This window comes from Anser anser (assembly GCF_964211835.1).
Source record: "Anser anser genome assembly, chromosome: 2".
NCBI lineage: Eukaryota > Metazoa > Chordata > Aves > Anseriformes > Anatidae > Anser > Anser anser.
In genome coordinates, this window is record NC_139721.1 from 93588675 (window position 1) to 93616607 (window position 27933).

Sequence of the window (27933 nt, forward strand, 5' to 3'; positions counted from 1 at the left end):
TTTTTTTTTGTCACTTCAAACTTTATTCCTGAACTATTATATTAAAAATAATTACAAAATATAATATTGCAAGTCAGAAGCTATTTTTCCACATCTGAGACAGACTTAAATTAGCAGTTTTGAATTAGTATTCAAAGACCATGTAACAGATTTAGAATACGAGGATACACATAAGAAAGCACTTAAATCTATTCTTCAACAGGAAAAGTCTTCCTAACTCAGAGTCTCTAAAGCAGAGGTATGACATATCATAAATACCACTTGGGCATACAGTAAAGATTTGACTCATTTGTTTTACAAATTGTTCAATTCCACAGAAAGTCTTAATCCAATATGTGTTAAAATAAGCCAACTCAACTGAAAATGCAATTCTCTTGTAAGAGCCAAGTTGTTTCTACTTCCATACATCATTTTTGAGGCAAAAATTGTCACAGCTTGACACAGAAACATGATGACAGTACCACACACTTTTTGGTAATTCAGAAAATTCACACACAATTTTAGCACTCAGCAAAAATAATATCCTGTTTCTTATAGTTATGAACATGTTCTACTGATTCTGAAATGCTTCTGACATCTCATTACAAGATACCTTTATTCAATTCTACAAGCTATGAACTTTATGTTAATACTACTGATAATTTTATTGTGAATATTATTTGCTAGCACATGTAATTCATGGACAAAGCATTATAAAACAGACAACTAGGGTGCTTTCTGGATTTGATTAAAGAAAATTTCTGAGATTCAAAAGCTCTTTAAGGCCATGGCCCTTCTCAGGACTGCATTTTTCCCCCCAAAGGCTTTCTTTAAAACTCCATCCAATCCAATTAAAAATAACATAAGCAATGAAGCATATGACATGTCCCCTGGGAGACCTTCCCACGAACTAACAAGAAGTTGCTCTTCCTGAGTTGAACTTTAATGTAACTTCATTGCATTGCCTATTCTTACAGAATCAAGGAAAAAGAGACCCCAAGGAAGGCAACATTTAAAAAAAAAAAAAGTTTGCTAAACTACACTGACAGGTGTACAAAAGCAATTCAGCTCTGAAGGATGTTGATGAGAGCGGAACCATAAAGGTAAGGGCTAACTTAAGTTACAGAAGGAACTTTCCAGCTCTCTCTTCTCCATCAGCATGAGGGAGTCACAGATGGATGTGGATGGCTCGTAATAAAAAATTCAGTATGAAAAAAAAGCTTGGGTTATCATTCTATAAGTATACCTTTGGGAATAATTTCCTTAGAACTGTTAACTTCCTACTTCCCAGAGTAGGAACAAAAATGTTTTCAAAGTTATTATTCTAGCCTTGAAACCGTATCAGCCATGGGATCTTCCCACCTCTTCTTATAAAGAAATGAAACTACCATATTATACAGAACCATGGTAGTTTAACAGAAACATTGTACATTCTACTACCCCGTCCCTGAAAACATCCAAAGAAAAGATGTTGCCAAGAGAGATATCATAAAATATCTCATTTCACCTACAACGATTTTTCTTTCCTTACAACTTAATAAATAGTATCTTACATTTTATTTAACATATCCTACAGCTAAATAATATATACATATATATGTATATACACACACACAAAAATAATTCCCTCACCTTCTCCACTGCTCGCAGGAACTTGTGAAAAGCTAATTTAAGAATTAGTGCAGGATATGTATTCAGACAGCCATTTTGACAATGTTATAAACAGAAAACATTATAAAAAAACAAAATGCAAAATTCCTGAAGGTATCATACAAAACGAGACGAGAAAACACATTTCAGTCACCACTAACATTGGCCACAGAAGCAAACATTTGCCATCTAAAAAGGTATACATTATATAATGTAAAAGTTCAAATCAGTATTTAAAGAAAAATAATGGACACCCTCCAGGAAATATCTATTACTCACTGCTGTCAGAGACACTCCCAAGTGACATCACAAGGGTGGGGATGCAAATTTGATCTCTATCCTTATTCAGAATCTCAGAATCAAGGAGAGGCATAATGACGGCCAACAAAATCTATACACTAAAGGCTCAATTCATTTACAAAAGAAAACAAATAATTCGTTAATCAATAAAAAGGGACAAATAGATGAGCTTGAAGAGACTTCATGTGTCCTCATCTACAACTTCCTTTTTGCGCTGGGTCCGGAAATGACGCTCAATATTTATTGTTACTTCCCTCTGCAAGTTTCTGCCATTAGTTTTTCCAGCTGTTCTGATCCAAGGGTGCTGAAGTACTTGCTGTGCTGTGTAGCGCTTTTGGGGATCCACTATCAACAGCCTGGTTATGAGGTCTTTTGCTGCTATTATGAAAGACAAAAAAGGAAAGAGAAAATAAAAGTGATGGTTATTCCCACACAAAACATCTTTCTAATCTTTCTTACTAGTTTTACTGTATCTTTTTTTTTCTTTTTTTTTTTTTGTGGCTATCCCCAGGAAATATTTTAGCAGCTCGATTTAGAACTAGTGACAGGAGATGTTAAATCTCCACACCATTTTCCCCTGAAGAAAGAGAAAAGGGAAGAGAATTCAATCTTGAAGAAATGCTGAAGGCATGCAGCTAGGTGTTCTGATTCACAGGAACTAGCAATGGGAATCTTATCCCTCAAAGAGCACAACAGTCACAGAACTCTGTTGAGTATGCTCTTTAAAAGATCATATAAGGAGACACAGGTTTTACTGTCTGATTTTGAAGACTGCAGAAAAGGCACTACTAGCCTACAAGAGGAAAGAAATGGCCCCATTGATCTCAATTGAAAATTCACACTGCATTCTGCAGATCAAGGACTTAATTTTCAGCTCTTGAGATTTTTTTAAATGCATCTTTACAGAAAGGTAACATAACACTGGAGATAATTTTGGTGCCTTTTTTCCTACAGAGATAATTCTTACAAGTCAGCTGAGCAAAATTTTTTTTTCTTGCCTTAGAAAGGGAGCAAACAGTTACATCAATCAGTCCTGATATTCAGATTCACCGTGACTGATACCACCAGAGGACTAAATTGACATCTAAAGCAAATACAGAATCATCATATAAAACAGACCTGTAAGACACCCCAAAGTTGACAGACATCCCTGTCATGAACAAAAGGGGGCTTCTGTGTGTCCAAGCCACTCCAGGGAAGAGGTTTTCAGAGCTGGTATACATGCTGAATCTTACCTGCAGAAATATTGTCCCAGTATGGGGAAAGGAATTCATAGTGACCCAGCTGTATGATTTGAAACAGCTCTTCTTGATCACGTTCCTGACTGCGAAAGGGGGGAAAACCGCAGAGCAAAATGTAAAGGATCACACCAGTTGCCCACATATCTACTTCGAGCCCATAGCCTAAGGAAGAAAAGACAAACCATGGCTAACCATCTTTTACTCAGTCTTCTTTTAGAAAATAAACAAAAAGCAAAAACAACAACAAAAAACACAACTCATGACTGGTAGGAGCTGTTTCTTTTCTCATTTTATTCTCTAAGAAACAGAGAAGCTTTGTTCAGCTTCTTAGAAAGACAAGGTCAGCAGAAGAGTAAGTGGCTGGTACACCACTTCTGCAAGTGGATCTGCTCTGTTAATAGTCACAGCTCTCACCCAGTGCCTCTCTTCTTCAACACATTTCACAATCACTGTCTGTCTCACAAGGCCAATGTCAATAGGAGACTAACTGAGAAAACATGGGGCGTATTTCTAAAATAGTCTTCCTCAGTTTCTCTTTAAAAAAAAAAGCACTAAGAGTGCCAAGTTTCCATTGAAATTGAATATAACTGGAGATGTTCAACCCAGCTCTACAGAACAAGACACAGAAATAGCTTTTCTTGAGTCATCAAAATCTGACTCCTTTCCAGGTCTGAATCTTTTTGGATATGAAATCAACAAAATTCTCTCTGATGTGAACGATGCTTTGGCTTGTTACATGTATTTAGCATACATGTTCACCATCCTTTTGCATCAGAGGTCCTTGGAAAGTTGTTTGGGTTACAGTCACAAAATGGGGGTAACTATCCTGAGGTTGCAAGACAAACTTTTGCTTATTTCACCACTTCAGCAATTATTATCTATGATATTTTACTAAGTTGCCTGCTTGGAAATCACAATTATATCCCATAGACATTAATAATGCAAACATGACTGATATGCTTGTGTTTATCAAAAGCTAAGAGGTTTTCTTTCCTTTCACAAATTTTGCTGCTAGCCAACCTCCTACCCTGTAAAGACATATCATTAGGTTGAAACATTCTGGAATATGTCCATGATTAGAAAGTTAAGAGCAATTGGGTGATTTGCTAGAAATTATAGATGTATACACTCACCCTTCTCAGCAAGTATCTCAGGGGCAACATATGTTGGTGTTCCACACACAGTAAATATAGGTTTTGTAACCAGCTTTGCAAGGCCAAAATCTGCTAGTTTCAGTGTAGTAGATTTATCTGCATTATGCTGAACCTACATTCATTGAAATATAAATATATATTTAGTCCACATACATTTTTAGACTGCAAAAGATAAATGAAATAGTTAATAATACAGAGGAAGAGGTTCTAATAATAGTACTGTCAACTAAAACAAAATGAAATGGAAAACGTATTTTGATAAACAGTATCCAGAAAGTTTTCTCTTCTCCTTGTACCAAGATGGCACATGCATATAAGAAGAAAAGCAATAATGGAAAAAGAAAATTTTGCTCTTCAAACTCTGGCACACTAATTTGAAAGAAATGAAAAGGAGGAAGACCAAAAATAAGGAAGAGTGAATTAAACATTTATTTTTCACCTTAGGAAAGCAAAGGAGAATGTTACGGGCCTCAACTTGTGCATGGGGAGGTTTAGATTGGACATTAGGAAGAAATTCTTCATGGGGAGCGTGGTCAGACATCGGAAGGGGCTGCCCAGGAGAGTGGAGGAGTACTACCCCTAAATACCCCTGGAGGTATTTAGGAGATGTGTGGACACAGCACTAAGGGACATGGTTTAGTGATAGGACTTGGTAGGTCAAGTTCATGTCTGGACTTTGTCGTCTTGAAAGTCTTTTCCAACCTAGTTGATGCTATGATTTTATGATAATTGATATTCCCACGTATGCCACTGACTTTACAGTGTCACTTGAAGAGCCTAACTCTATCACAAAGGTCCCCCCCCCCAAAAAAAGAAAAGGGCTTTATTTTCTTTGCAAATTACTCTGCTACTCTATCTGCTGCTCTGAAAATAAATGAATCGCAGTAATCACACAGTACAAGCTGGAGAAATGAATCCAACAAAACATCATTGTAAGTGTGCCTTTCCATCAGTTCCCATCTCCTGCATCTGTGTGTAAGGTAATCAAAACACTTGTTCCCATTCTAATTTTGTACGCATGTCTTTAGCATTAATTTATAATGCAGCTAATGAAACATTATTTTAAGAAAAAATATTGAAAGGTCAAGTCATGAGTAAGATAGCAGGGTAATTAAACACATCACTATTCTTAATACTGGTGACTGATACTCAAATATTCTTTAAGAAGTAAAAAATGTCATAAATTTGCTTCTAATGAGAAATTATATGTCTCTAACTATGGGGAACAGACCAGCATCTAACATGTATATAGGGAAGCCAAGAAAATCTGCACTTGGGTTTTGAGCAGACAAGCCAGAATATGAGGCGACAGGCATACTTCATGCTTTAACATCTCATTCTTTGCCATCAGACAGTGCTTGAGACAGCCAAAAATTCAGGATGGTCTCTATTACAAGACAACTAAGGACACAGATGGGACAAGATTTGCTCACCTACATTACAGCCAACTAATTCCCATATATCTTCTTTACGGAAACTGTAAGCACTCATCCAGATTTGATTAAGCAAGAGTTCAGTGATTTTTTTTTCCCGTTTTAAGAAAAATGTGTTTGCCACTGTGAAATTGAAAATAAAAGTTTCCTATGACCACACAGACAAAAATTCTGTAGGAGAGAACTAATATGCTATAGCTATCTTCTATTGCATTAGTCAACTTCATGAGGATTTTTTGTCATCATTCACTGTGGACTCAACAGCTGACAAAATGAAAAATGACAAAAGTAGCAGTTATTTTCTAGAACTGCATCTATCCACAAGATTTCTATTCTAACAATATGGTTAACAGTGGTAGAACGCTACAAAAACTCATAACTGAAACACTCAATTTTATGTGTATTATATGAGCACGAATACATATTTCTGTTGTATATATAAAGCATTTAAAATTACATAAGGGAACTGTATCACATACGGAATTTCAACAAATAGCCTGCATGCTACTGTACCAGGACAAATAATACCGAAATGTTTATGCAATTGTGTTTGTGTTTTTTTGTGGGGTTTTTTTGTTTGTTTTTATTTTTTAATAATTTATTTATTTTAAAGAAACCAGCAAAGGGAGAAATCCTGGTCTTAATCCCAACCCACGAAAGCCATTAGGAAATGTCTGGTCATTTTTCTTGTTGAAACACACTGGTGTACTTTTCACAGAGAAGCCGAAGTCCTAACCTCTCATCAGAGCACAAGGTGGCAATACTGTACCATGTGTTCTTGAGGACAAAACCACTGAGCTTTCAGTTTACTTGACATTTGAACAGGTAGGAACAGCGTGCAACATGGCTGTATTTTTACAGCTCTGTGGCAATCATTTCAAAGCCAGTGTGTAACCTATCAGCATGCCTGAAAACCTCAGCCCAGATCTCCTCAGCCTCTTCACTAACAACTCAACATCAGCTCAGATCAAGCAAGCATTCCATTCCCTTCATCCCAAACTTTGTAATCTCTAGTCCGCCTTTCCATCACCTGGCAGCAAAAATAGCAGGCAAATAAGCATTACGGAAAGAAAAGCCTCTCAGGTTACTTGTATTCCCTCCTGAGGGCAGAGCTTTTACTCATAGCAGTATCACAGAAATCTACAATCTTCCCATGAGAAATCCAGCCTTTGACATATCCCACATACTTTGAAATGGTATAAACAAAGAAAAAATAGTAACACTAGAGGATCATCCCAGCTTTATCATGACATCTGTTACAGCATCTGCATTCAAGACTACAAAGATAGGTTCTAAAAGTTCATTCCAAAAGAGCTGCCCTTACCTGCCTACAGAGCTAATTGCCACAAAGAATAGCAGTATCCATCCAGCATACTTTGTCTGTAGACAGCCAGTTTAAGCCATACAACTAATTGCATGCATCATCTGTAAGGGAAGCCAGCATCTGGTAGTCCTGAACCAGGACAGTCAGAATTGTTTGCTACTCTCTTGATGGCAGGATACCCAAATACTGTTTATGGATTTCTAGCTATAGCAGCCATACACCTGAAAGATTATAATATACTAATACAAAGGCAAGTTCATCTTCAAAAAGGGATAAACTGGTCTTTTCCTTTTTTTTTTTTTGTCTGTTGATGACTCCCAAGTTATTGTTTATTTTCATATCTACATTGTGAAATTCAATGTGTTTAAGATGATTTATAGCATTAATATTCCTCTTTATGCACGTATGTATGGAAATACAGATTCTACATACAGACATAAAGATATCAAGCTAGCCCATGCAACTTTTTGCATATTAAAAGCACAGATAGAAAGAAAGCACTGCTTCTACATTTGAGTTGCAGACATCCCTTGATGGATAGTAGCTAGAATAATCTCTCTGTAAAAGAAATCTTACAGAAAATAACCTGCATAGGTTTACCATACTGAGAGCTCCTGATAGGTAACTGGTTAAATAGGATTTTAACTCAAATGCTCTTGGAGACCTTCAACAGCACTTTATGTATTTGTAAATAGGGTCACAAAACCAAAGTTTATTGATAAAACAGCTACAGTTGAAGTTCTCATACACATTTGAAAACTTGAAAGAAAGGAGAAAGAAAAGAAAAAGGAAAGGAAAAAACTCACATGCATAAAAAACTGCAACACTTATAGAGCCCAGTTACCATATTAGCATTTTGGGGAAGAGTACAAGAAAATGAGTTCACAATCACAAATACAAAAATCTACACCACGAAAAAAAAGGGGGGAAGGATGTGGCTTTGCATCTTTTACTGCTATAACCCGGAAAAACAGCCTCTAGAGTTTGAAATTAATTTCTGACTCACAGAAATGCCACCACCTGTGGAATTAAACAGTCCCTTAGCTAAAAACCTTGGTGGCAAATTCTACTCCTCCTATGCTCTTCCAGCTAGCATGAAAGTAGTGACTAGCTTCTTTTGTGGGGCAAATACACCACATCACTCAGCCTTGGTAGCAAAGGTTACCTCACTAAACACCTCATCCTATGCCAGGTGATTCCGTTAGTGGGAAGGGAGGGCTTCAGAGCAGCTGTCTTCACGCCAGCTCTCAAACAGATTTTGTTTTGGTAGTGCAGGTCACCACCCTTCTGCCTCACAGCTACACTGCAAGGAGTGTGAAAGTTGTGGGCAGGCACAGTAATGAAAGAGGGAGAGGAAAGACAAAAAGGATTTAACGGTGGGCTGTTATACAAGTCTGTAACTAGAGGACAGTGCCACATGAGCAATAGGAATAGTACCGTAAACTAATAAAACCAGATTTTCAGCTCTGCGTGAATAACCTTATAACTCACTAGATATCAAAGTATGTTTCCACCTTATCCTCTGTAGAGACAGAAACATGGTTTCCCTTCTTTCCCCAGCTGCTTATTTTCATGAAACTTCCAGAAATATGTTTCCATTGTTTGCTGCTTCTCTGTCAACTCTGATGGAAATGATCCAGTAGGTTCAAAAGTCATTAGGAGCAAGCCTAGATTCCCACAGAAAACAGACTTACAGTAGACAAAACATATTCCCTAACGAAGACAGGCTAAGGATCCCTTCTCTGCCAGTCCCCATTTGCTGGGAAGGTTTAAGAAATATGGAAAAAAAATCGTTGACAAGAAAGAGAAAGGACAGGATTCACCAGACCAAAAGACCCCAAAGTAGTCCAAATGAGTCAACAGCCAAAAACTGATTAGATTGGATATTAGGAAGTTTCTTCCCAGATCAGGTGGGTAGGCATTGGAACAGGCTGACCTGGGAAGTTGTGGAGTCACCATCCCTGTAAGTATTTAAGAAATATGTGGATATGGCACTTTGGGACATGGTTTAGTGGTGGACTTGGTTAGGATGATCTGGAAGGTCCAACCTAAATAGGTCTATGGTTCTATGAAAAAGTATGAGCCTGTTTCTGTCCTCTGTGCACAAAGACAGCCTAGGGAAACTAATTCAGACATATCTGTGGTGTAGGAATGTGAAGTGAAGCAGGAGGTATCTATCCCACAACCAAGGACAAAGCGGAGACACCGCAGGATGCCAGCACTTCCAGAAGGCTGCTCCCAGCCCCTGGCCCACCAACAGTGGATGAGCCCATAAACTTGCTTCAGTAACATTTGGTACTGTGTAGCTCTGGCCAACACCAAATTAGTGGCAGCTGTCCACGTTGTTCTGCTATTACTGTTCCAGTCACTCTAAGGAGTCAGAGAAAGCATATTAAAATTTCAGAAAGCCATAAACTTGCTCACACGGCCTGTATTTTTAGGGATGATTACTAGATAGCAGATGAGCTATTCAATAGTATCAACAACTTACAAGCTCGCATAGGTTGTTGAACACACTAACTTTTCAAAAAGAAGCATCACATAAACGGTGCGTAAAGTAGGCATTCAGTCATTTAACAAGCAAGGTGAAACCAGAAGAGGTATTTTTTTCTTGTTAGCTCTGGTAACGCTGTTCTGATGTGGTAAAATACCTATGTGGTGGGGGTGAGTCTGTCCTTGCAAAAATGTATGTTTCTGTAATTCAGCCAGAGCAGGCAACACAATTTCTTCAGTGTTACAAAACTTTGTCCACCAGTCTGTTTTGCAGTGCTGTGAACTACATGTGAAAACCATCAGGTGAGACCTGGATCATACCTCTCTTTTCACTTAACTGCAGCACTGAGAAGATTACATATTATGCAGAGAAACAAAGCATCTGGTCTCAGGTGTTTCATATACAGCACTTTATTTTCAGTCAAGAGGAAGGAGCAAAGCCTGGCTTACAGTGGAAAATTAGCTTCTGGAAGAAATCCCTTCAGTTCTGAGTGAAGTTGTGCTCAAACGGCAAAACAAGGCATGGCAGGGCCCAGAATCATACTTCTTTCTGCAAAGCAACCACTTGCATTCCCCATCTTCTATTTATACAAACACACCACATACCAAGGATTTTCATCAGACTAAGCAGGATGCATAGCAGGACCTAGTATAGACGTCATTGGTTAGTCAAAAGGTTTGGATGCAAATTCTTCAGACCCAGCTTTGCTCAACCTCTGTATGTCCTTTCTCCAGAAATACACAGATTTTTTTTCCAAAGTTAATTGCCTTAAAGAACTCAATGACACATAGGACTAATCATCTGTTAACAATTTTTTGGTTATGATCTTCCACCAACAGATCAAATTAGGTCTGTTAGAGTCAGGCAGATATTTGGTAACTCTGCTCAGAAATTTGGAACCCTAGAAGAAGAGCATAACAAATGATTGGCGAGCCAATTGCTTACTTTCACCCTCTTATAATGGGTGTCTTACCAAGAGTCAATATTGCAAACACTTCTACACCAACTTACATGTGAGTAATTTTACTGACTTCAGTGCTGGATGCAAGGAATGTAGCCTCAGAAATGTGTTGGAAAAGAGAACTCCTTAGCACAATGTGAGTATGAGTTAACTTTAGTGCTTGGTGTTATATTTCACCAAAACGTCTGTATATCACCGTCAGCTTATTTCAGAAAAATGCATTGTACTTCTGCTCTGAAGAAAGTAAAATTGTCACAGAATTGAAATCACTACAGTAGAGGATTGCCACAGTGGTCTGCAGTGGACAAGAAGTCCATCAAATAAGCTGAATTAGCAATTTTAATAAATTTTGGTCTGCAAGGAAAATGCCTGATGATTCAGTGCATGCTTCATACAAAACATTCAAACTTGTGTACCAAAAAGTCAGATGATAAATAGCATGCCTGATTCCCAGAATACAAATGCTCATTGCCCCTGAAAGCCAGGTCATTTTCATTTAAATTTCTATTTGCAAGCACTGTGATCTACAGCGTGGAGCAGATATAGGCAGAGTAAACTGTAATGCTAATTTCAAGATTATATTCATCTTTCCAAACAGTACTGCCACAGTACATTCTCTTCACGTATTATTTGCTTGAAACTATTCAAACAACCATAACAAAAATGAAAATAAATCCCACTCCTGCAAATATACAGTGTGTTTGCCCATACTTACCAAAAGGTTCTCTGGTTTGAGGTCTCTGTGGACGATGTTCTTGCTGTGAATATACACCAGCGCTTCACACAGGTCAGTGGTCATGACAGCAGCATCATGCTCTGTGAACTTCACACTTTCTATGATTGCATCAAATAAGTCCCCTCCTGGGACATACTCCAGGATTAGGTAGATCTCAGCCTCTGTCTCATACACTTCAATTAAGCTTACTATATTGGGATGAGAAAGACTCCTAATGATCAGAATTTCGCTTTCCATCATGTCCTCTTTCCCCTTCAGCTTGGATTTATCCACAATTTTCATGGCATAGATCTGATTAGAGTTGCAGTGGCGACATTCCTTCACTACCGCAAAATTCCCATCCCCAATAGTCCTGCCAATCTCATAGTGGTTTTCCACATCAGTTCTGTTTTTAATGGCATGCCTCCGGCTTGTGTTTTCCAATCCTGGAGCCTTGTTTTCTTCTTTATTCATTCTACGCTCTCCTGTTTTCTCTCGTTGAGTCACGTCATTCTCTCTGTGTATATTTCCCTCTCTCCTGGCACCCTCCTCTTTAGCCCTTTGACCCTCTCTGCTGTCCCTATGTACTTTAGATGGTTTCTCAGCATCCCTTGGAGTGTCTTTCATTAGCCAACCATTTTGATTAGTTACACAGCTACTTCCATTTTCTTCCTTCACTTCATGAGTTATTTGCAGCCCTTCCACAGCATTCTTCTTGATTTTCACCACTTCTTTCTCGCAGTTTTCATGTTTCTCCAGATCTCTTTCTATCTCAATGCTTTTTTTTTGCTTTTCCAGTCCTTCATTAACATTCCTATGTAGAGGTTTCCAGGTCTTTCTGCAGCCATTCTCTTTCCAGCCAACTTCTTCACCTTCCAGAGGAATTTCAGATTTTCGGCTATTCCTGATTTTTGCATTTCTTTCTACCTGATACCTCTGACATGCACCTGCATCCAGGTCTGTGTTCTCAAATGAAGTCTCAGCATGCCTTTCCCTTCGTAACTTTTGCCTTGCCTGCCTTTCCTGTTCACACTTCTCACACCTCACTACTTCCACTGTAATCTCTTCTAATCCCTTCTCAGGGTTCCTCTCTTGCTTAAGGTACCTCTCACTTTCTCGGGTTTTTCTAGAAGGCCTCAATCCTTGCTCACCATCCCAACTCTCTCTAGTCCACTTTTTTTTGGTTCTCATTTTCTCTTCTTGCTTTGTCTTGGCTTGACTTTTTCTAGCTACCATTTTGGGAGACATAACATCACCACAATTCTTGGCAATCTCTGCCTCATCAAATCCACTGTCCACTTTTGATGCTTTGTCATACAGCCTGCTCTTCAGTTTTTGGGACTGCTCCTTATCCTGCTGAATTGCACTGGCAGCATAAGGATTTTCAGGACAAAGTTCTTGTATTGCCACTTCCAAGTTCTTCAATGTAAGGGGCTCCCTCCCCATAGCTATGAACACATCGCCCTCCCTGAAGAAGTCAGAAACACTTCGGATTTCTCTGCCTCTCAGATTGTAAAGCTTTCTCACGTGGTCATTCTTCCAGTGTGGAAATCCCAAAGCTTCTGAAATGTCAGCCATCAGCTGCTCAAAGGTCTGGACAAATCTCCTGTTCAGAAGCAAGGTTATCTTTTTGAGTGTATGCCCGCTGGGTTTCACCACTGTAATAATCCTTGGCTTCACAGGACTGTGCTCTGAATGTATTGTATGAAAACCATTCCGGGGATTAAAAAATGAAGACTTATAGCTGCTCGCATTCACACATTGTTTTCCACAGTTTCCACGACCAACTGGAGGACAAGTCCCATGTAGTTTCCTCTCTGTTACTTTTGAGCTTGCACTGTGAGATGCGTGGTCAAACATGCTTCCGTGTCCTAAAGCAAAGAAAGAGCAGGCACATTATTCATTGTCCATCATCAGATCTTTCAGTGTAATAGTTTTCTGTGTATCAGTGTACATGAACTCAGGGAGTAAGGGTATTTGCAAAGAACTTTAACTGTCTTTAAAGAATAACTCCATATTCATGCAACTCCAAACATGGTGAGAAAATACATACTTATTTTCTTTCAAACCTAAGTAAGTAGTTAGTGAAAAAGAGATGTTATTCAAAAAAATATATTGGAAACAGATTTTTCTCCTAACTGCCTTCATCTGCTAGTCATCTCAGAAAAAATGGGGTTACTTGGGCTAGGATTGCATCCAGATTGACATCCTGTCACAAATCTACCTTCCATGAACTCACTTGATACCTTTCTGATCCCAGTTACAATTTTGGCCTCACTAAACCCTGCAGCAGCAAGTTCCACAATTATATTACATGAATTAAGATAAATTAATTAATCCTGGCTTTAAATTGCTACCAGATGGGTGTATGCAACCTTATATTCTTATAAATAATTACCTCCCCTTCATGTTCCCTAGGCCATTCATTTAGTTTCTAGGTTTCTATAACAACTTAAGTAAATAAGATTTTTTTTTTAAATAAAGTATTACTTATGTAATTTTATAGCAATTTTTATTGTGCTTTTAATTTTTTCCTTAAAGAAAGGCATCTTAGTTCTGTTTGATATTTTGGTTTAACTTTTTTATTCTAGAAACTTATGTAAAATCAGGAAGTCATAAATATCCTCTAGGGACAATAACTATTTTTCCTCCAGTATTTCAGCATAGGACACCAATCAACAAAGAAAGCAGCACCATTTTTTGCATGTATTTCTGAAAAGGAAAAACTAAAAACGTAATACATGGTTACAGTCAAGACATCACAAAATTCAGTCTATAAAGACAAGAATAAGCTAAGAATAATAAAGTCAACTTAAAGTACACAGATCTCTTCTACTTATTAAAACTTGATTACCACACAAGTCTTTTCAGCCTCAAGAAGTAACCTTTCATAATGACATCAGAGTGCTTCCACCTCCTGTTAGTAGTTTTACAGCTCAGTAGAGAACAGACATTCGATACATTTGAACTAAAAAACATTTGATCCTAGATCAACCTAAGAGTAGCCACAATGATAACTGAACCATTACAAGGTAATTCCCATATCCTTTTTATATGGGAATATATGGTTTATCTCCCAGAGAATCCCACTCTTTTTTATACGTTATTATGACTACATAGCCATAGCCATGTAGCAGTGTGAAAATCCACAAAGGAAAATCTATGGGTACGAGCACTCCTCTTGGGGCTAGGGCTAAGAGATGCATGTTCAAGAGCTCTGGCAAGCTGAAGTCTACCACATTTTGGCTTTCAACTGTAGAAATGCCATTTTCAGTATTTCAAGCTATATATTTTCATTTGGCCCTTCCATCAAGGCAAAAAAAATAAGTGCAGAGGAAATACGCCTCCTCACCTAGGATGAGGAAAAGGAAAACTACGCCAAGCGCTGCCACCTTCACTGGGGAGCACATGGGGAGACGCTGCTACAGACCTCCATTCTGCTACTGCCTTGTCCAGTGCTGCAATGGAGGATGCTCCTTTGTTGCAATACTCTCATGAACTAAGTGCTGCGTGTACCTCAGCATGCTCCTTAGTGCTTGGCTCCATTTCCTTTCTCTTGCAAATGAGATAGATACTGAAGAACCAGATAAATATTACAAAGAAGCCTAGCTGTCAGCATGCTGATTGAAGACGTAAGCATTATATAAGAGCTATGTGACTAATGCTTGGTGGTTGCACAGGTTATTCCTGCCTTCATTCTACTTTTTAAGGATGATCTCTTGTTACCAAAAAATGACAACATATGTGCTAGCAGGTTTCCAGCAATCAGATATTTACATTCTACCCAGAATAAAGCTAACTGTGAAGGCGGGGGGGGGGGGGGGGGGGTCAGCTGTAATAACAGTTCTCTGAAATCTAAATAGTTTCCTGCACATATTGGTTACCAGGAACTGCCGAAGCTCTGAATTTAATCAACATTTCCAGATTCCTGTGTACCCACTGTCGAAGTACTACCTTGCTTATAGGAACAGTGTGTGACATTTTTACGGCTTATAATCTCTGTACAACACAAAAACAATGCTGCACTAATAATGACTTTTGCCACAGATTTATGTTTCTCCCAGACATGCTGCTATTATCACAATTTTCTGCAAACCATTCATTTTAAGTGCCTGGCTGCATTGTTTCAATTACCCAAATATCGATAACATTCCCTTTCTTCACTAAGTCAGCTACGCTTTAAAGGGAAATCCCATTTACTTTTTATTCTATAAATAACGAAATAAGAGTTTTACTCAATTAAAAAAACACACAATCCAGGGATGTGTTTTTGTGCCTTTTAAAGTGCCTTAGTTCCTAACCAAAACAGCTTGACGCAAGTCACAAGTTATAAAAACAACCATTTTAGGATTAAGAATAATATCGCATCTTTTTCTAACAGGAAGAAAGAAGTTACTTGAGCGTCTAAATAAACACAAAGGTACCTCCTACTGTTTTCTGAGAAAAGAGGGAAGTGCCAAATTTTGTCAAAGTGGTTGCAATGACTAATCTATATATTACAAAATCTAAAATTAATTTCAACCGCCTGTTACAGCTACTCATTTTACTTATTTTCCAGTTATGCTAAATTTATTTTAATTGATAGATATGAAGCAAGCTCCAATCTTTCAGGAAAGTGTACACACAAGGCAATTACGAGCTTTTCTAGAAAGCCTTCAAAGGTCACGCATGACTCCTATAACTACAATTCATACTGCTTCAAAATCTTGTTTCCATATTTATACAGAAGTGGGAGAGGAGGGAAGAGGGAAGTGGGATCAGAAACACTTCAATGAGTCCGAGTGCTGGCAACTGATGCATCAGAGAATAAAACGTGGCTTTCCTTTTACTGTCATAGTGAGAGCTAATGGTTATAAAATACGTACATTTCTTGCAAATTTTAATATGTATGAATTCATGCAAACAAGTCCTTTTTTTCCCCTCTATATATACTTGTGTATCACCAAACATCAACACAAATGGGAGCCCAAGCAGGTTGCAGGCATAAGAAGTTTAGCCATCTGCTGACCACAGCACAGGTGTTCCCTTGAAAAAGAGGTTGCTGCATGGGGCACAGCTTCTGGGCTTCATTTTTAAAAGCCAGTTCACAAAGCATCTGTGAAAGCCACAGTCAATCCTCCTGGGGTAGAGTACAGGGTGAGGAAAGCACAAAGCTTCTACCAGACCTTTCCTGGCAGGGGCTTGGTTCATACTCTGCAACTGGTGTAAAATAAAATAAATTCAGACCACCTAAGCTCTGAATAACATGCATATACAGAGAGTTTCAACCACAATGTCTTAATGAATTGCCTGGCTACCCCCCCCCCCCAACAGCAGCGTAATGGGGTTTGCCAGAGGTCACCAACCATCACAATTAAAAATTTATTGCTGCTATTTGCCCTTCAAAAGTTATCCCTTCCCTTGACCAGTCTAAGTTTTTGTTCATTAATTAAAACATTTCCACTCATCTTACTTTACTTTTTGTCTCTCCAGGTGGAGATCATAGTTTCAGTAATTAACTGAATGCTTTTACCCAGCAGCTAATTCTGCTATCAAGTCACAGGTTGCAATGCAAGTAAATTTTTACAAGGAGCATTACGACACAGTTAAAAACAGACGGAAACACTGAAGTAGGATCTAGTTATGGGCATCACTTTCTAGACTAAGATGTTGCTGCTTAAGCCCTGCAATTTATTTCAACAGCCTTGGATCAATACAGGAGTCTTCACTCACAAAAGTAATTGTGAAAACTCCTGAAAACATCAGTAGGATTACTCACAGAAGTGAAGTTGCACATAACAGAAATTGTGTATCGGGAGTGATCTTGATGTATTAGTCCCAAGACAGCATAAACAAGATACTCTTTCATATGGGAAGAGAAAGAACAGCACTAAAAATGCTTCTCCTTAAACTCCAGCAATTCCTGTTGAGGATATGCAGAAAAACAAAGACCACAAGAAAAAAAAAAAAAAGTAATCTTAATCAGAACCCAACTTTTCATTTATGTCAAAGTATCAAAGAAGCATCTCAAAGTAACTGGGAATAAAGAATCTCTCTAGCCTTTAACTCAGAGCAGCCAAGTACATAGGTCACATACCAGCGAGCATTAGCAGCCAGCTGCAGGATGCAATGCAAGTCCTCTGGAAGCATGCTATCCTAAGCTCCTTTTCTTGCTGTAAATTACTAAATGTCGCAACTTTCAGAGCTAGTGCATGCTGTCAGTGTCCGAGGCTGAAGAATTAGTACGACAAGTCTTAAGGTACTAAATTAGTTACATGGAAACAAAATATGATCACAGGCATCCTTTTACGTCAAGTAAATTTTACATGGGCATTATTTACAGCCCTGCTACTGGAAACATTATTAGAGATTTTTCCTCTAAATAGCCATAGCTGTAGTATCCTGACTTTTCTTCCCTTCTGCTCATCCTTGTCTGCGCCATGCTTTACAGCATTTTAAAGCAGAGATTTTGAGTCAGGACTGGCATTTATTTCAGCAATGACAAAAGGCAGTCACCCTGCGTCAGTTTTGCCCAAACAACATCCTACATAGGAAGGGAAGTCAAATTTCACAAGGTCTGGATAAAGACAGTGTCATACAGCAAGACAATCCCAGCTAGTTCCTGACTGAGCGAGCTCAAAAGGCTCATGCAGCTGAGAACTATGGTGGGCCTTTAGGACTCGAGCATTCCTCAGCCTGAGCTTCAAAAATGTCTTTTTCCCCTGTAACAGCTACTTCAGTAACTACTAGAGTATGGTCAGACAGCAGAACTGAGGTAAATCACTTGTCTTTCCAATGTTCTGGCAATCACATCTTGCTCCTCAGCATGGAGATGCGTTCTGCAGCAGAGCGGGGAATCGAAGCAGGCAGGGCTTTTTTGCTGCATTGAGGCCACTCGAAGCAGCTGAGGGAGCCCCCAGGACTCAGCAGCCCTCGTGAGGGAGGCTGAGGAGGAGTAGGCAGAGGCAGCAGAGCCCCCCCCCCCAGCTGTTCAAAGAAAGCCCCTAGGGAGCGTGAGTAACCAGGACAGGCAAACAGGGCAAGGCACGGCAGTTTGTGCAGGCAGGGTGCGTGTAGGCAGAGCAGAGCATTCCGCCCCGCTCACAAGAACAACTCAGCTACCAGCCGCCTACCTATAGGTAAACCACCATGGTCATCACTAGGCGGAGAGCTCTTTTTAGAAAGTCTGTGGCCACCCAAACTGAGTGCCCAAAATGCTCAAAAATGCGGCAGTTCAAGTCTCTAGATGCACAGAGTGCCTGAGCCTGTTGCTCTCCTCTGAGAGCAGCAGAGACACTGTGTGTGTGAGTTGTGAGCAGGTGGACAACCTAGTCAGCCTGGTGGCAGAGCTGAAGGAGGAAGTGGAGAGGTTGAGGGCCATTAGGGAGTGCCTTGTTGAACTTCATACAGCTGAACTTCATACAGTTGAGTTATCAATGATCTGGATGAGGGGATCGAGTGCACCCTCAGTAAGTTTGCAGAGGACACCAAGTTAGGTGCGTGTGTCGATCTGCTTGAGGGTAGGAAGGATCTGCAGGAGGATCTGGATAGGCTGGACCAATGGGCTGAGGCCAACTGTATGAGGTTTAACAAGGCCAAGTGCCGGGTCCTGCACCTGGGGCACAACAACCCCAAGCAGTGCTACAGGCTGGGAGATGAGTGGTTGGAAAGCTGCCTGGCAGAGAAGGACCTGGGAGTATTGGTTGATAGTCAGCTGAATATAACCCATCAGCGTACTCAGGTGGCCAAGAAGGCCAACAGCATCCTGGCTTGTATAAGAAACAGTGTGGCCAGCAGGGCTAGGGAAGAGATTGTCCCCCTGTATTTGGCTCTGGTGAGGCTGCACCTTGAGTACTGTGTTCAGTTTTTGGGCCCCTCACTACAAGAGGGACATGGAGGTACTCAAGCGCTTGAGTCCAGAGAAGGGCAGCGAAGCTGGTGAGGGGTCTGGAGAACAAGTCTTATGAGGAGCAGCTGAGGGAGCTGGGATTGTTCAGTCTGGAGAAGAGGAGGCTCAGGGGCGACCTCATCACACTCTACAGGTACCTTAAAGGAGGCTGTAGCGAGGTAGGGGGTGGTCTATTCTCCCACATGCCTGGTGACAGAACGAGAGGGAATGGGCTGAAGTTGTGCCAGGGGAGGTTTAGGTTGGATATTAGGAAGAACTTTACTGAAAGGGTTGTGGTTGTTAGGCATTGGAATGGGCTGCCCAGGGAAGTGGTTGAGTCACCATCCCTGGAGGTCTTTAAAATATGTTTAGACATAGAGTTCAGTGATATGGTTTAGTGGAGGACTTGTTAGTGTTAGGTCAGAGGTTGGACCAGGTGATCTTGGAGGTCTCTTCCAACCCAGATGATTCTGTAACTCAAACAACAGCGGACAGCAGCAGAGGAAGAAGGAAAGAAATACCTCTGAACACCACATTTTCAGATACTCTGCAAGCCAGTTCAATGGAAAGTCAGTGTCTGGCTGCTTTCAAAAATCCCACCAGCTATCAGGTTGAGACTGTTTTGTTAATAAGAAAAAGCAGGAGATGAACAGTTGGTCAAAAGCTTGGGACTGAGTAAATGTGGCTGAGACATCTCAAAAGGAGACAGACAGTAAGGGAAGCACAGAAGACTGGAAATGGCTTGTCATGTAGGAGACTGGAAGAAGGCATGGAGTGCAGGGATTTAGCTACCAAAGGAGACTAGGGCTATAGACAAATATTTACAGAGACAGATACACAGGACTAAGGAGAAGGGGAGTCACTCAGGCCTCCCACGTGCTGTGGAAGATGAATTACTCCCAGAAAAGAGACATGGTTAGGAATTATAAAACATGGGATGAGGAGCCCTGACAAAGGGATTAAAAGTGGAAGCTGATTGAGGAAACGCATACAAAAGACAAAATGCAGTAAGAGCTGAAGCTTGCAGAGAGAGAACAAGAAAGCTGGGAACAGGAGAGGGAACTGGAGGGGGCACTGCTCCTCTGGTATCACCATACAGAAGCCAGCCTGGGTGTAGCAGGGCCAGAGTCTGAAGCTGGAAAAGGAAACCTGGTGTAGATTTGGACTGGAAAGATAAAAGAGGACCAAGAAGTCACAAGAAGGGATGGGGAAAGGCTGCAGGGAACATGGCAAATAGGGCCACAGTTAGATACCCGCTGACTGCAATTTCTATAAACTTTGCTGACCCAGAGGAAGCAGATGGAGACTGTAATTGGGAAGCAGTAAAACCTGAGGGTGAGAATATGAGCAGGCTGGGAAGTCAGGTTGGATGCTGAACTTTGGCAAAGGGACAAGACTGGGAGCCGTAGAACTGTCCTCACGTCCCTCCTCTGTGATTCTTCATAAAGGATATCTACCTCCTTCTGTTGTCACTTTATACTTTACTCTTTTACAGATGAACCGGAATCAGGACTGCATGGTCAAAAAGTGTTGTCTACAGAAACTTTACCACTGTAATTAGAGTATAGTAAAAGAATACAGGAAGAATAGTTTCTTTGACTACAGGAATACAGCTCTGGAGAACTGGATTGTATCTCAAGCAATCCCATAAAGTTTCAGAGCAATCAAATTAATCTAAATTTTTCAGAGAGGATTACGTTCTGGTGCCCAAAACAATATCCTGAGACCCAGTCTGCAAAAGTGCTCAGTGCTCTCACTTGCAAGAGAATTTGCTGGAAGCTGTACTCCACACACAAAGCAATACATAACACAACACATGCGTAACACTAAGCCATCTAAACATCTTGGGCCTGCGCATCTCAAGTGGCATTCTTGCCCACATTAAAGAATTGAGTATTTTGTGTCTTGACTCCAGCTGAACAAAACACAGTTAATGCCCTCTGTTTAGAGGTTTCACAAAGACACTAGCCCATGTTTGCTACTGCAGCAATAACCATGACAGAAGAGCTCACAAGTACTAACAGCAGGGTCCAAAAAGCACGCAGTGAAAGGCAGGAACAGCCAGGGTAAACAGCGATGCTCATTAGGCAAGCTTTGTCCATCCCATGCACTGATGGAGCCAGAGACCCTGGGGGAAAAAAGCAGCATCTGACAATTTTATTATTGTTTATATCATAATGCACAGGAACAGGGGTGGGGGTAGCACTGCTCATCAACAGTCATAGAGGCTTGACTTTGTAATCTGAATAATGTTGGATTGTAAGTACCCAGCCTGGTAGAAGTGCATTGGGCAATGATATATGTTCAAAATAGATCTGATGGTAAAACAGTTGTAAAACACACTGTGCAATTAAGTATTACTGTAAATCATACTGTATCATAAACATGGTTTCCAAAACTAAATAAAGTAAGCATGATCTAAGTACATTCAGATAACCAATGTGTATTTTACCAGATGACATCAGAAAATCAAGAAATCATGGTATTTCCATGAACTTCTGTCTGCACTAGTACAAAAGTAAAACAAAAACACGTTCAATCTTACAAACACCACTTATCAGCTGGACTCTTTCAAGAACAGTTTTAATACTCAGTCAAAAAAAGGGAATTAGTTTAATTTCTCTAACATTACTTCTGCTACCCTAAAGGGCATCTCCAGTCATACTCATGTCAGCACATTCATGTTCAGTTTGCACTAATGTAACAGATCAATTGCTGACCTAGTCTAACCTAATTTGCAGAAAACTAAGGTCCCCGGCAGCTCAGGCAGTATTCTAAGTTCACTGAAGTAAAACTAATTTAGGCTTATCTACAAAAAGGACAAACCACAATAATATCTGTCTCAAAAATACAGATTTAGCCCTAAAAGGTCCTACAAAATTAATATGATGGGACTTCAAGTTCATTATATTTCATAATTTCACATCAAGCTTGCTTAAGTTCACATGCAGTATTATTTTTCCTGTAACTGTCAGCCCTGCAAACTCAGCTACATGTCAAGTTGTGCTCCTTCTTTCCCACACATCACCAACAGAACTAAACTTCTCCTGGGCAAATTATGTCTGGTCCCATTAAGTGATAGCCAAAGTGTCAGCCATGAGGAAAGAAAACATCCTCAGTACTAATCCTAGAGTACAGAAGTTCAATACACACACACCTTTGTACCTACTCCCTGGTCTCATAAGCCCCAAGCAGGCAAGAAAACTTTTGCACCTGACATATAACCAATCTTCTACATATACACAGACAGCACATAAGAAAAATAAGCTTTTGATTTTAAGAATAAAATACTCTGTCATGTGTGGGAATAAAAATGTTGTTTTTGCAGAGTTACATTGTTTAAAGGTAAGGAATGGGGTATTGAGACATGCTTGCAGTGATAAGAAAACTTAGCAGGCGACCTTGTAAAATGCAGACAACCAGACTCCTTAGAACAATTAGGTGAAAATCACGGTGTCAAGTCAGATAAGTGAAGAAACATTACCACTTCAAACAGTAAAAAAGTCAAAAGAAATTTGAATTTTAACAGGCCGGCAACTAAAGGCCATGCATGGTCTGTGAAGCATCAGATAGATTGTGAACCTGGATTACCCACTCAGTGGGGAAACAGGGGAGGGTCCTGTCATCAAAAAGTATATAAACTGGGTTTTGGAACCAGTAGGTGCGCTTCTGCTTGTAGGGCGCCCGCCATTGCAACCATGAATAAATTACTACTTCACTGAGATCCTCGCCTGAGCCTAAGTTATTGGCTACGGAGTATTTCTCACACATGCAAACTAGAATCTAGAGACCTCCAAATCTTTCAGTCCCATAAATGCCCATTCCCATTCTTTCACGCATTTACTCTAGTCCCTTCTCCCTGCTCAGTTCTCTCAATGTCACTTCACTGGCAGTTTTGGGACACAGACCCCTGACTTTATGGGAGATCACAGAGGGCAAAGAGTATCAGAGAAGCTAAAAAGCAGGCAGACGTAGCGAGAGAGCTCCTCAGATGGGAAGGTCTGTCTGGAGGGAGGGCCTGGATGAAAAACCCTGCGGCTGGCTGGACTCTAGCCAAGGGAGGAAGACTGTGGGATGCCCACATTGGATCCCTCACTACAATCTCTGGATTTTTCCACTCTGAGGACAGATGCTGCCTCTGTGTCACCAACAGCCCAGTGTGGGTGCCAACCTGCAGTGAAACACATGTAGGAGGCTCAGCATGCAGGAACATGTGACCGTATTTACTGTATTTGAGAATCGTGAGGGATAAATGACATTTAACAGCCAGTCTTCCTTCTTTCTCCTCAAAGAAGATGAACTCAGAGTTTTGCTTTCCTCTTTCTCTCATCTTCCCTGCTCAGTCCCTAAATGCTCTGAGCCTCTTTGCGGTCTGCCCTGGTCCCCTCCCATCTGGCTCCCCCCAGAGACCGAGACTGCTGCAGGGCAGCCTGGTTTGCTCCGATGCTTTTACACTCCCTTTCCCCATCGGTCACAGTGGATAGGCAAAAATTACCTTCCTAGCCACTCACCTACTCCCCCTGCAGGCCCACAGCAACTCCACCATGCAGTTTAAGATCTAAATCAAGCCATTTGTAACTAAAAAAAATATATTTACTGAAAACACAGATGGCTATTGCCATGTGTTAGTGTTAAACTGAGCTGAATCACCCCCAGAGCAGCAGATGAAGGTAAAGATTGCATGTAGCCTGGTAATGAGTCACAAGTGCCATCATTTTTTTTTTTTTTAAATAGCAGAACCCCACTTTCATTACCTTTTCTTTCTGACATTTTAAGGGTAGCAAATTAAGAAGTGACCATAAAGAAATCCCTTTAAAGAAGTATACAGATGCATAATCTGTAAAGACTAAGTGCACTACACGTGAAATAAATCAGTGCATTTGGAGGTGTAAGACTCAGTTTAAGTTATAACCCTGCACAAAACCAAAAAAAAGAACGTTATGAAACTGCTCATTTCTTTCAAAGATGACAAGCTGTGTGTTTTATTAGTAACAGCCATGCCTGCTTTCTTAAGTTTGACAGGTTTAGGGCCTGCCCCAATAACCAGGGACATGAGGTCTGCAGTCCAGGACCTTCCATCAGGAATATTCCAGGAGAGGACAGAACTGACAGAAGGAAACAAGAACATCTTACACGACTGCAAGATTTGCCAGGATCCATCTGGCAAAGCCCTCTGTGTGTTTCTCAAAGTACAGACAGTTTTGCTTTCATGTTGATGCTCTTGACCCCCTAAACTGCCATGTATTTCAAATTATTTATTCATGTTTCATCAAAAGCAAGCTTTCACTTCTTCTTAATCCTGTTAGCCAGCATTGTCTCAGCCAAAGGAGCAGCAATGTTTCTTTAGTGTGGGATTTTACTTCCATTGCTTCCTAAATCTCAACTTGATGACTAATCAGTTGCAACTGAGCAAATCCAGTGAAAATAAGAGAGCTTGCAGAGGTGTCACTGAGGGTTTAATTAGGCTTCCAGATTCTTTATTACCAATAATCTCATTGCATAACTAAAGGAAAGACCCAGCCAGAGCCTGATTCTCTATCTGGTTTGCAAAAGGGACCATTACCACAAAATTTTGCTTGGAAATCTAGCATATTTAAGAGAGGTTAATTCCCATATAAATGTAGAATTCCCACCCCATTACTACAGAACCACATTTTCAGAAGAGAGCCATATACTTAAAGTTAATGCTGCAAAACAAATTGTTTCACAATGCTTCTAAAAAAAAAATGGGTTTCTCAGACAAAACTCTAAGCCAGTGTTAATTATACTTAAAAGCATGATGACAAGCACAAAAATGAGGATTTTCACACCACCAGACAATATCCAGTACTTCTATTAAGTACCTTATTTGAGGTGACAAGAAAAATGAAAAAAAGTATACGTGCAGGCTAGCAATACTGATTGAGCAGGAGATGGTGTTTTCAGAATGACTACTGGGAGCTTCCTCTAAGAATACATGACATAGGCAATAGTTTTGCGTTCTTACAATAACTAGACTGAGTAAACTACACTAGTAACAGAGGGAAGTTGGTGAGTTAGCCTTTCACTTGCAGTGAATGCAAATTACTGTGAGGCAAGATGAACAAATTGCAAATATTACTAAAACCTCAAATCTACTTGAGAATCATTCAAGGCAGTAGCTTTAGTGCTCCTTTTTCAGTATTTCCAGTTACTGGGTGGATACTTTCAAAAAGGACAGAACATGTACCCTAAAAACAAGAAAAGCCTGGAAAACAGTATACTTTTAAGAAGCAAAGTTAACAGAAATGTCATATTCACCCCTTTCAACTACTACATTTCCAGCTCTGATCCAAGTTACACTGAAGCTAATTAAAAGATTCACATTACCTTCAGAGAGAGCAGTATCAGAGCTAAGTGAGACTGCTGGAGTCACCGTAATGTTCTGACACTAATTGCATGTACAAGAAAATCTATAAAACATTGACTTCAAATGCTTTTAAGCATTTAGGAATCATCAAGTCAAAGCAAAAGGGCAAAAACAGCAACATACACCGACTCAATTAGCCCTAGAACTGTTGGAAAAGGAAGGACAATCAGCTTTCCCTGATTTCTACAGAACTATACATGTTTCTGTAGAAACAGAAACTAAGCTAAGTGATCTTAGAAATGGGAAGTAAATCCCACACAACTTCCCATAGACACCACAAGCTGAGAGCCCCACAGATGCCAAAAACGTGAAGCTCTGCAGAACGCTACTACAAAAACCAGCAGTGCAGACATATACAAAGTATATAGTGATGCTGCTAAAGAATACATTTAAAACCCAGCTTAACGTGTCCAAGGTAATTAACTTCAGTTTACAGGAAAAAAAAAAAACAAAAAGCAATACAACAGAGAAGAGGTAACTTCTGCACAGCTCAAATTCAGAGTCTTGAACAGCTGCCAGTAACTTGAATTAAAACTAAGTTATCTTTGCTGACAGTTTAAGCCCAAGTAACCAATTCAGGTTAATGAACCACAGATGGAGATTTACCAGAAGCTAACTCTCAGATGAGATGTCTTAGCATCCTACAACAAACATTCATGGAAAGAGTCATGCCATTTCAGGAGATTCACACCTGTTACACCTCAAGAAAGAAACTCTGCAGAATCAGTTCTATCCAAAGAGCCACAGGACGGCTTCCTTAGCTAGAAAACGCAGCCACCTCTTGAGAAGACCATGACAGAGTTGCCATAATAACTGCACTTGAATTCTACATAGTAGCTGTAATGGTTTTGTAAGCACTGTTGGGTTTGCTGACTGTTTTGTGACCCTCTGCTGGTTCTCAACATTTCAAAGTCAAAACCACACTTAGACTGGATAAAAAACATGCCAAGAGAAGAAAGGGGAGGCTAAAGAAAAAGTCGAGGAGGAGATGGGAAGAAAAACTCACATGCAGACACGCACATATTTTTATGTCTATATAAAGCTCATAGAAAAAGCATGCAAGATGAACTATCAGATTTGGTAATAAACTCCGATTATCCTCTCACACAAAAACGTTACAGTAAAAATGCTCAGAGGAAGGAGCCAGAGTTTTGTTACACTGCAGCGAGGTCTTATTTTTCTTTTTAAGTAAACTTTTCATTACACACTGCAGCAAAAGTTTTAGTTTATGGGGTTGTTTCCAAGATCGGTGTCTCGCAACCTGTAAATTGTTCCTTTAGCTCCAACCAGCAGCCCGCCCAGCCTTACTGCCATCGCCTACTGAACGTCCCCGGAGGAAGGCAGAAAATAATACTGCAGAGCACAAAGTTACGGGGCACTTTTCCTATAAATACCTGCTCTGCTGTTAAACCTACCTGACCAAGTGCAGTAGCCGGGGACACAGGGACACAGCCGGCGCCGTACCACGACGCCGCTCGGCTGCCGCCTGTAACAGCAACCACCCGAGCACCTCAGCCTTTCTTCAGCCTCCCCCTTCACCCGCACCCCCCGGACGACCACCAGGGCCCCCAAGAGACCCCCGCCCTTACACCCCACCGTCCGGGGGCGAGGGAGAGCCCACTCACCCGCGCAGCGGCCGTAGGGGCAGCAGAAGCCCGCCGCGGGGTGCAGCGGGGGCGGCGTGGCGGCTGGCATGGTGCCGAGTCCGGTCTCAGCTCGCTCGGGGCCGGGGTCCTTCTCCCGGCTGCCAGGAGCAGTGGAAGGGCCAGGATGACAGCGGAGGGGAGCTGGCGCCACGTTACGGGCACGCCAAGCGGTCACACCTCCCCAGCAGCAGCCCCCCCCTCCACAGGCAGCCCCACGCGGGGGCTCCTCCCCGCCGCCATCTTCTCGCACCGCCCACGTCCTCATCTCCTTCTGTTTCCCGTCCCTCCGTCCTGCGTACCTGCAACCCCCGGAGCCGCCCTCCTCACGCCTCTCCTCGTCCTCCCGGAGCTTCCAGCCTGTCCCCCCGCTGCCCTCCTCTCAGCTGCAGATGGTGCAGTCGTACCACGATGTCGTCCCGTGTGGCCTACCTTCCTCGTTGCCAAACACCTGTCTGCCATGGGAGATAAGTCCGTTGGGGATGCCAGGGTGTCCTGCCTGGCTTCACGGTTGTTAGTGCAAGGGTGGTGGGTTGCGTCTGCTTTTGTTATAGCCCCTCAAATGCCACGTAGCCTTAGTTAGTCATTGGAGTAAGAAGATCAGCGCTAAACCATGTAAATCAAGCATATATTGAATGCCTGAACAACTGATTACCTAACATCAAGTAAGAGAAGCAAAGTATTCAGTAAAGTCATGGAGAGACACTTTATCCGTGATTTAGAAGCAAATTTATCATCGTTGCAGGTTGCTGGTGTGAGAAACACTCTGTAGCCAATAACTTAG

At 40.8% G+C, this 27933-nt stretch overlaps 1 protein-coding gene across 6 annotated transcripts; it reads right to left on the bottom strand.

Annotated features, from left to right (window-relative positions):
• Positions 1-27933, bottom strand: DCLK3 (doublecortin like kinase 3). Of its 6 annotated transcripts, none has more exons than XM_083825338.1 (5): positions 27132-27933; positions 11252-13122; positions 4304-4436; positions 3165-3332; positions 1-2304 (listed from the first exon to the last, which is right to left on the bottom strand). In XM_083825338.1, the coding sequence occupies exons 1-5, from the start codon at positions 27415-27417 to the stop codon at positions 2111-2113; spliced, it is 2652 nt and encodes an 883-aa protein (XP_083681464.1). In that variant the 5' UTR covers positions 27418-27933; the 3' UTR covers positions 1-2110. The 6 variants fall into 6 exon arrangements, with proteins under 6 accessions (XP_083681464.1, XP_083681463.1, XP_083681465.1 ...); XM_083825337.1 differs by having other exon boundaries at positions 1-2307; XM_083825339.1 differs by lacking the exon at positions 27132-27933 and adding an exon at positions 26922-27057 and having other exon boundaries at positions 1-2307.

Excerpts from the sequence above, each read along its gene's own strand:
- DCLK3 (XM_083825337.1), bottom strand. The coding sequence starts at position 27,417 with ATGAGGACGTGGGCGGTGCGAGAAGATGGCGGCGGGGAGGAGCCCCCG. Across the intron at positions 3,333-4,303 it reads TGAGATACTTGCTGAGAAGG|GCTATGGGCTCGAAGTAGAT; the intron begins GTGAGTGTATAC and ends TTTCTTCCTTAG. Across the intron at positions 2,308-3,164 it reads CTGGGACAATATTTCTGCAG|CAGCAAAAGACCTCATAACC; the intron begins GTAAGATTCAGC and ends CTTTCATAATAG.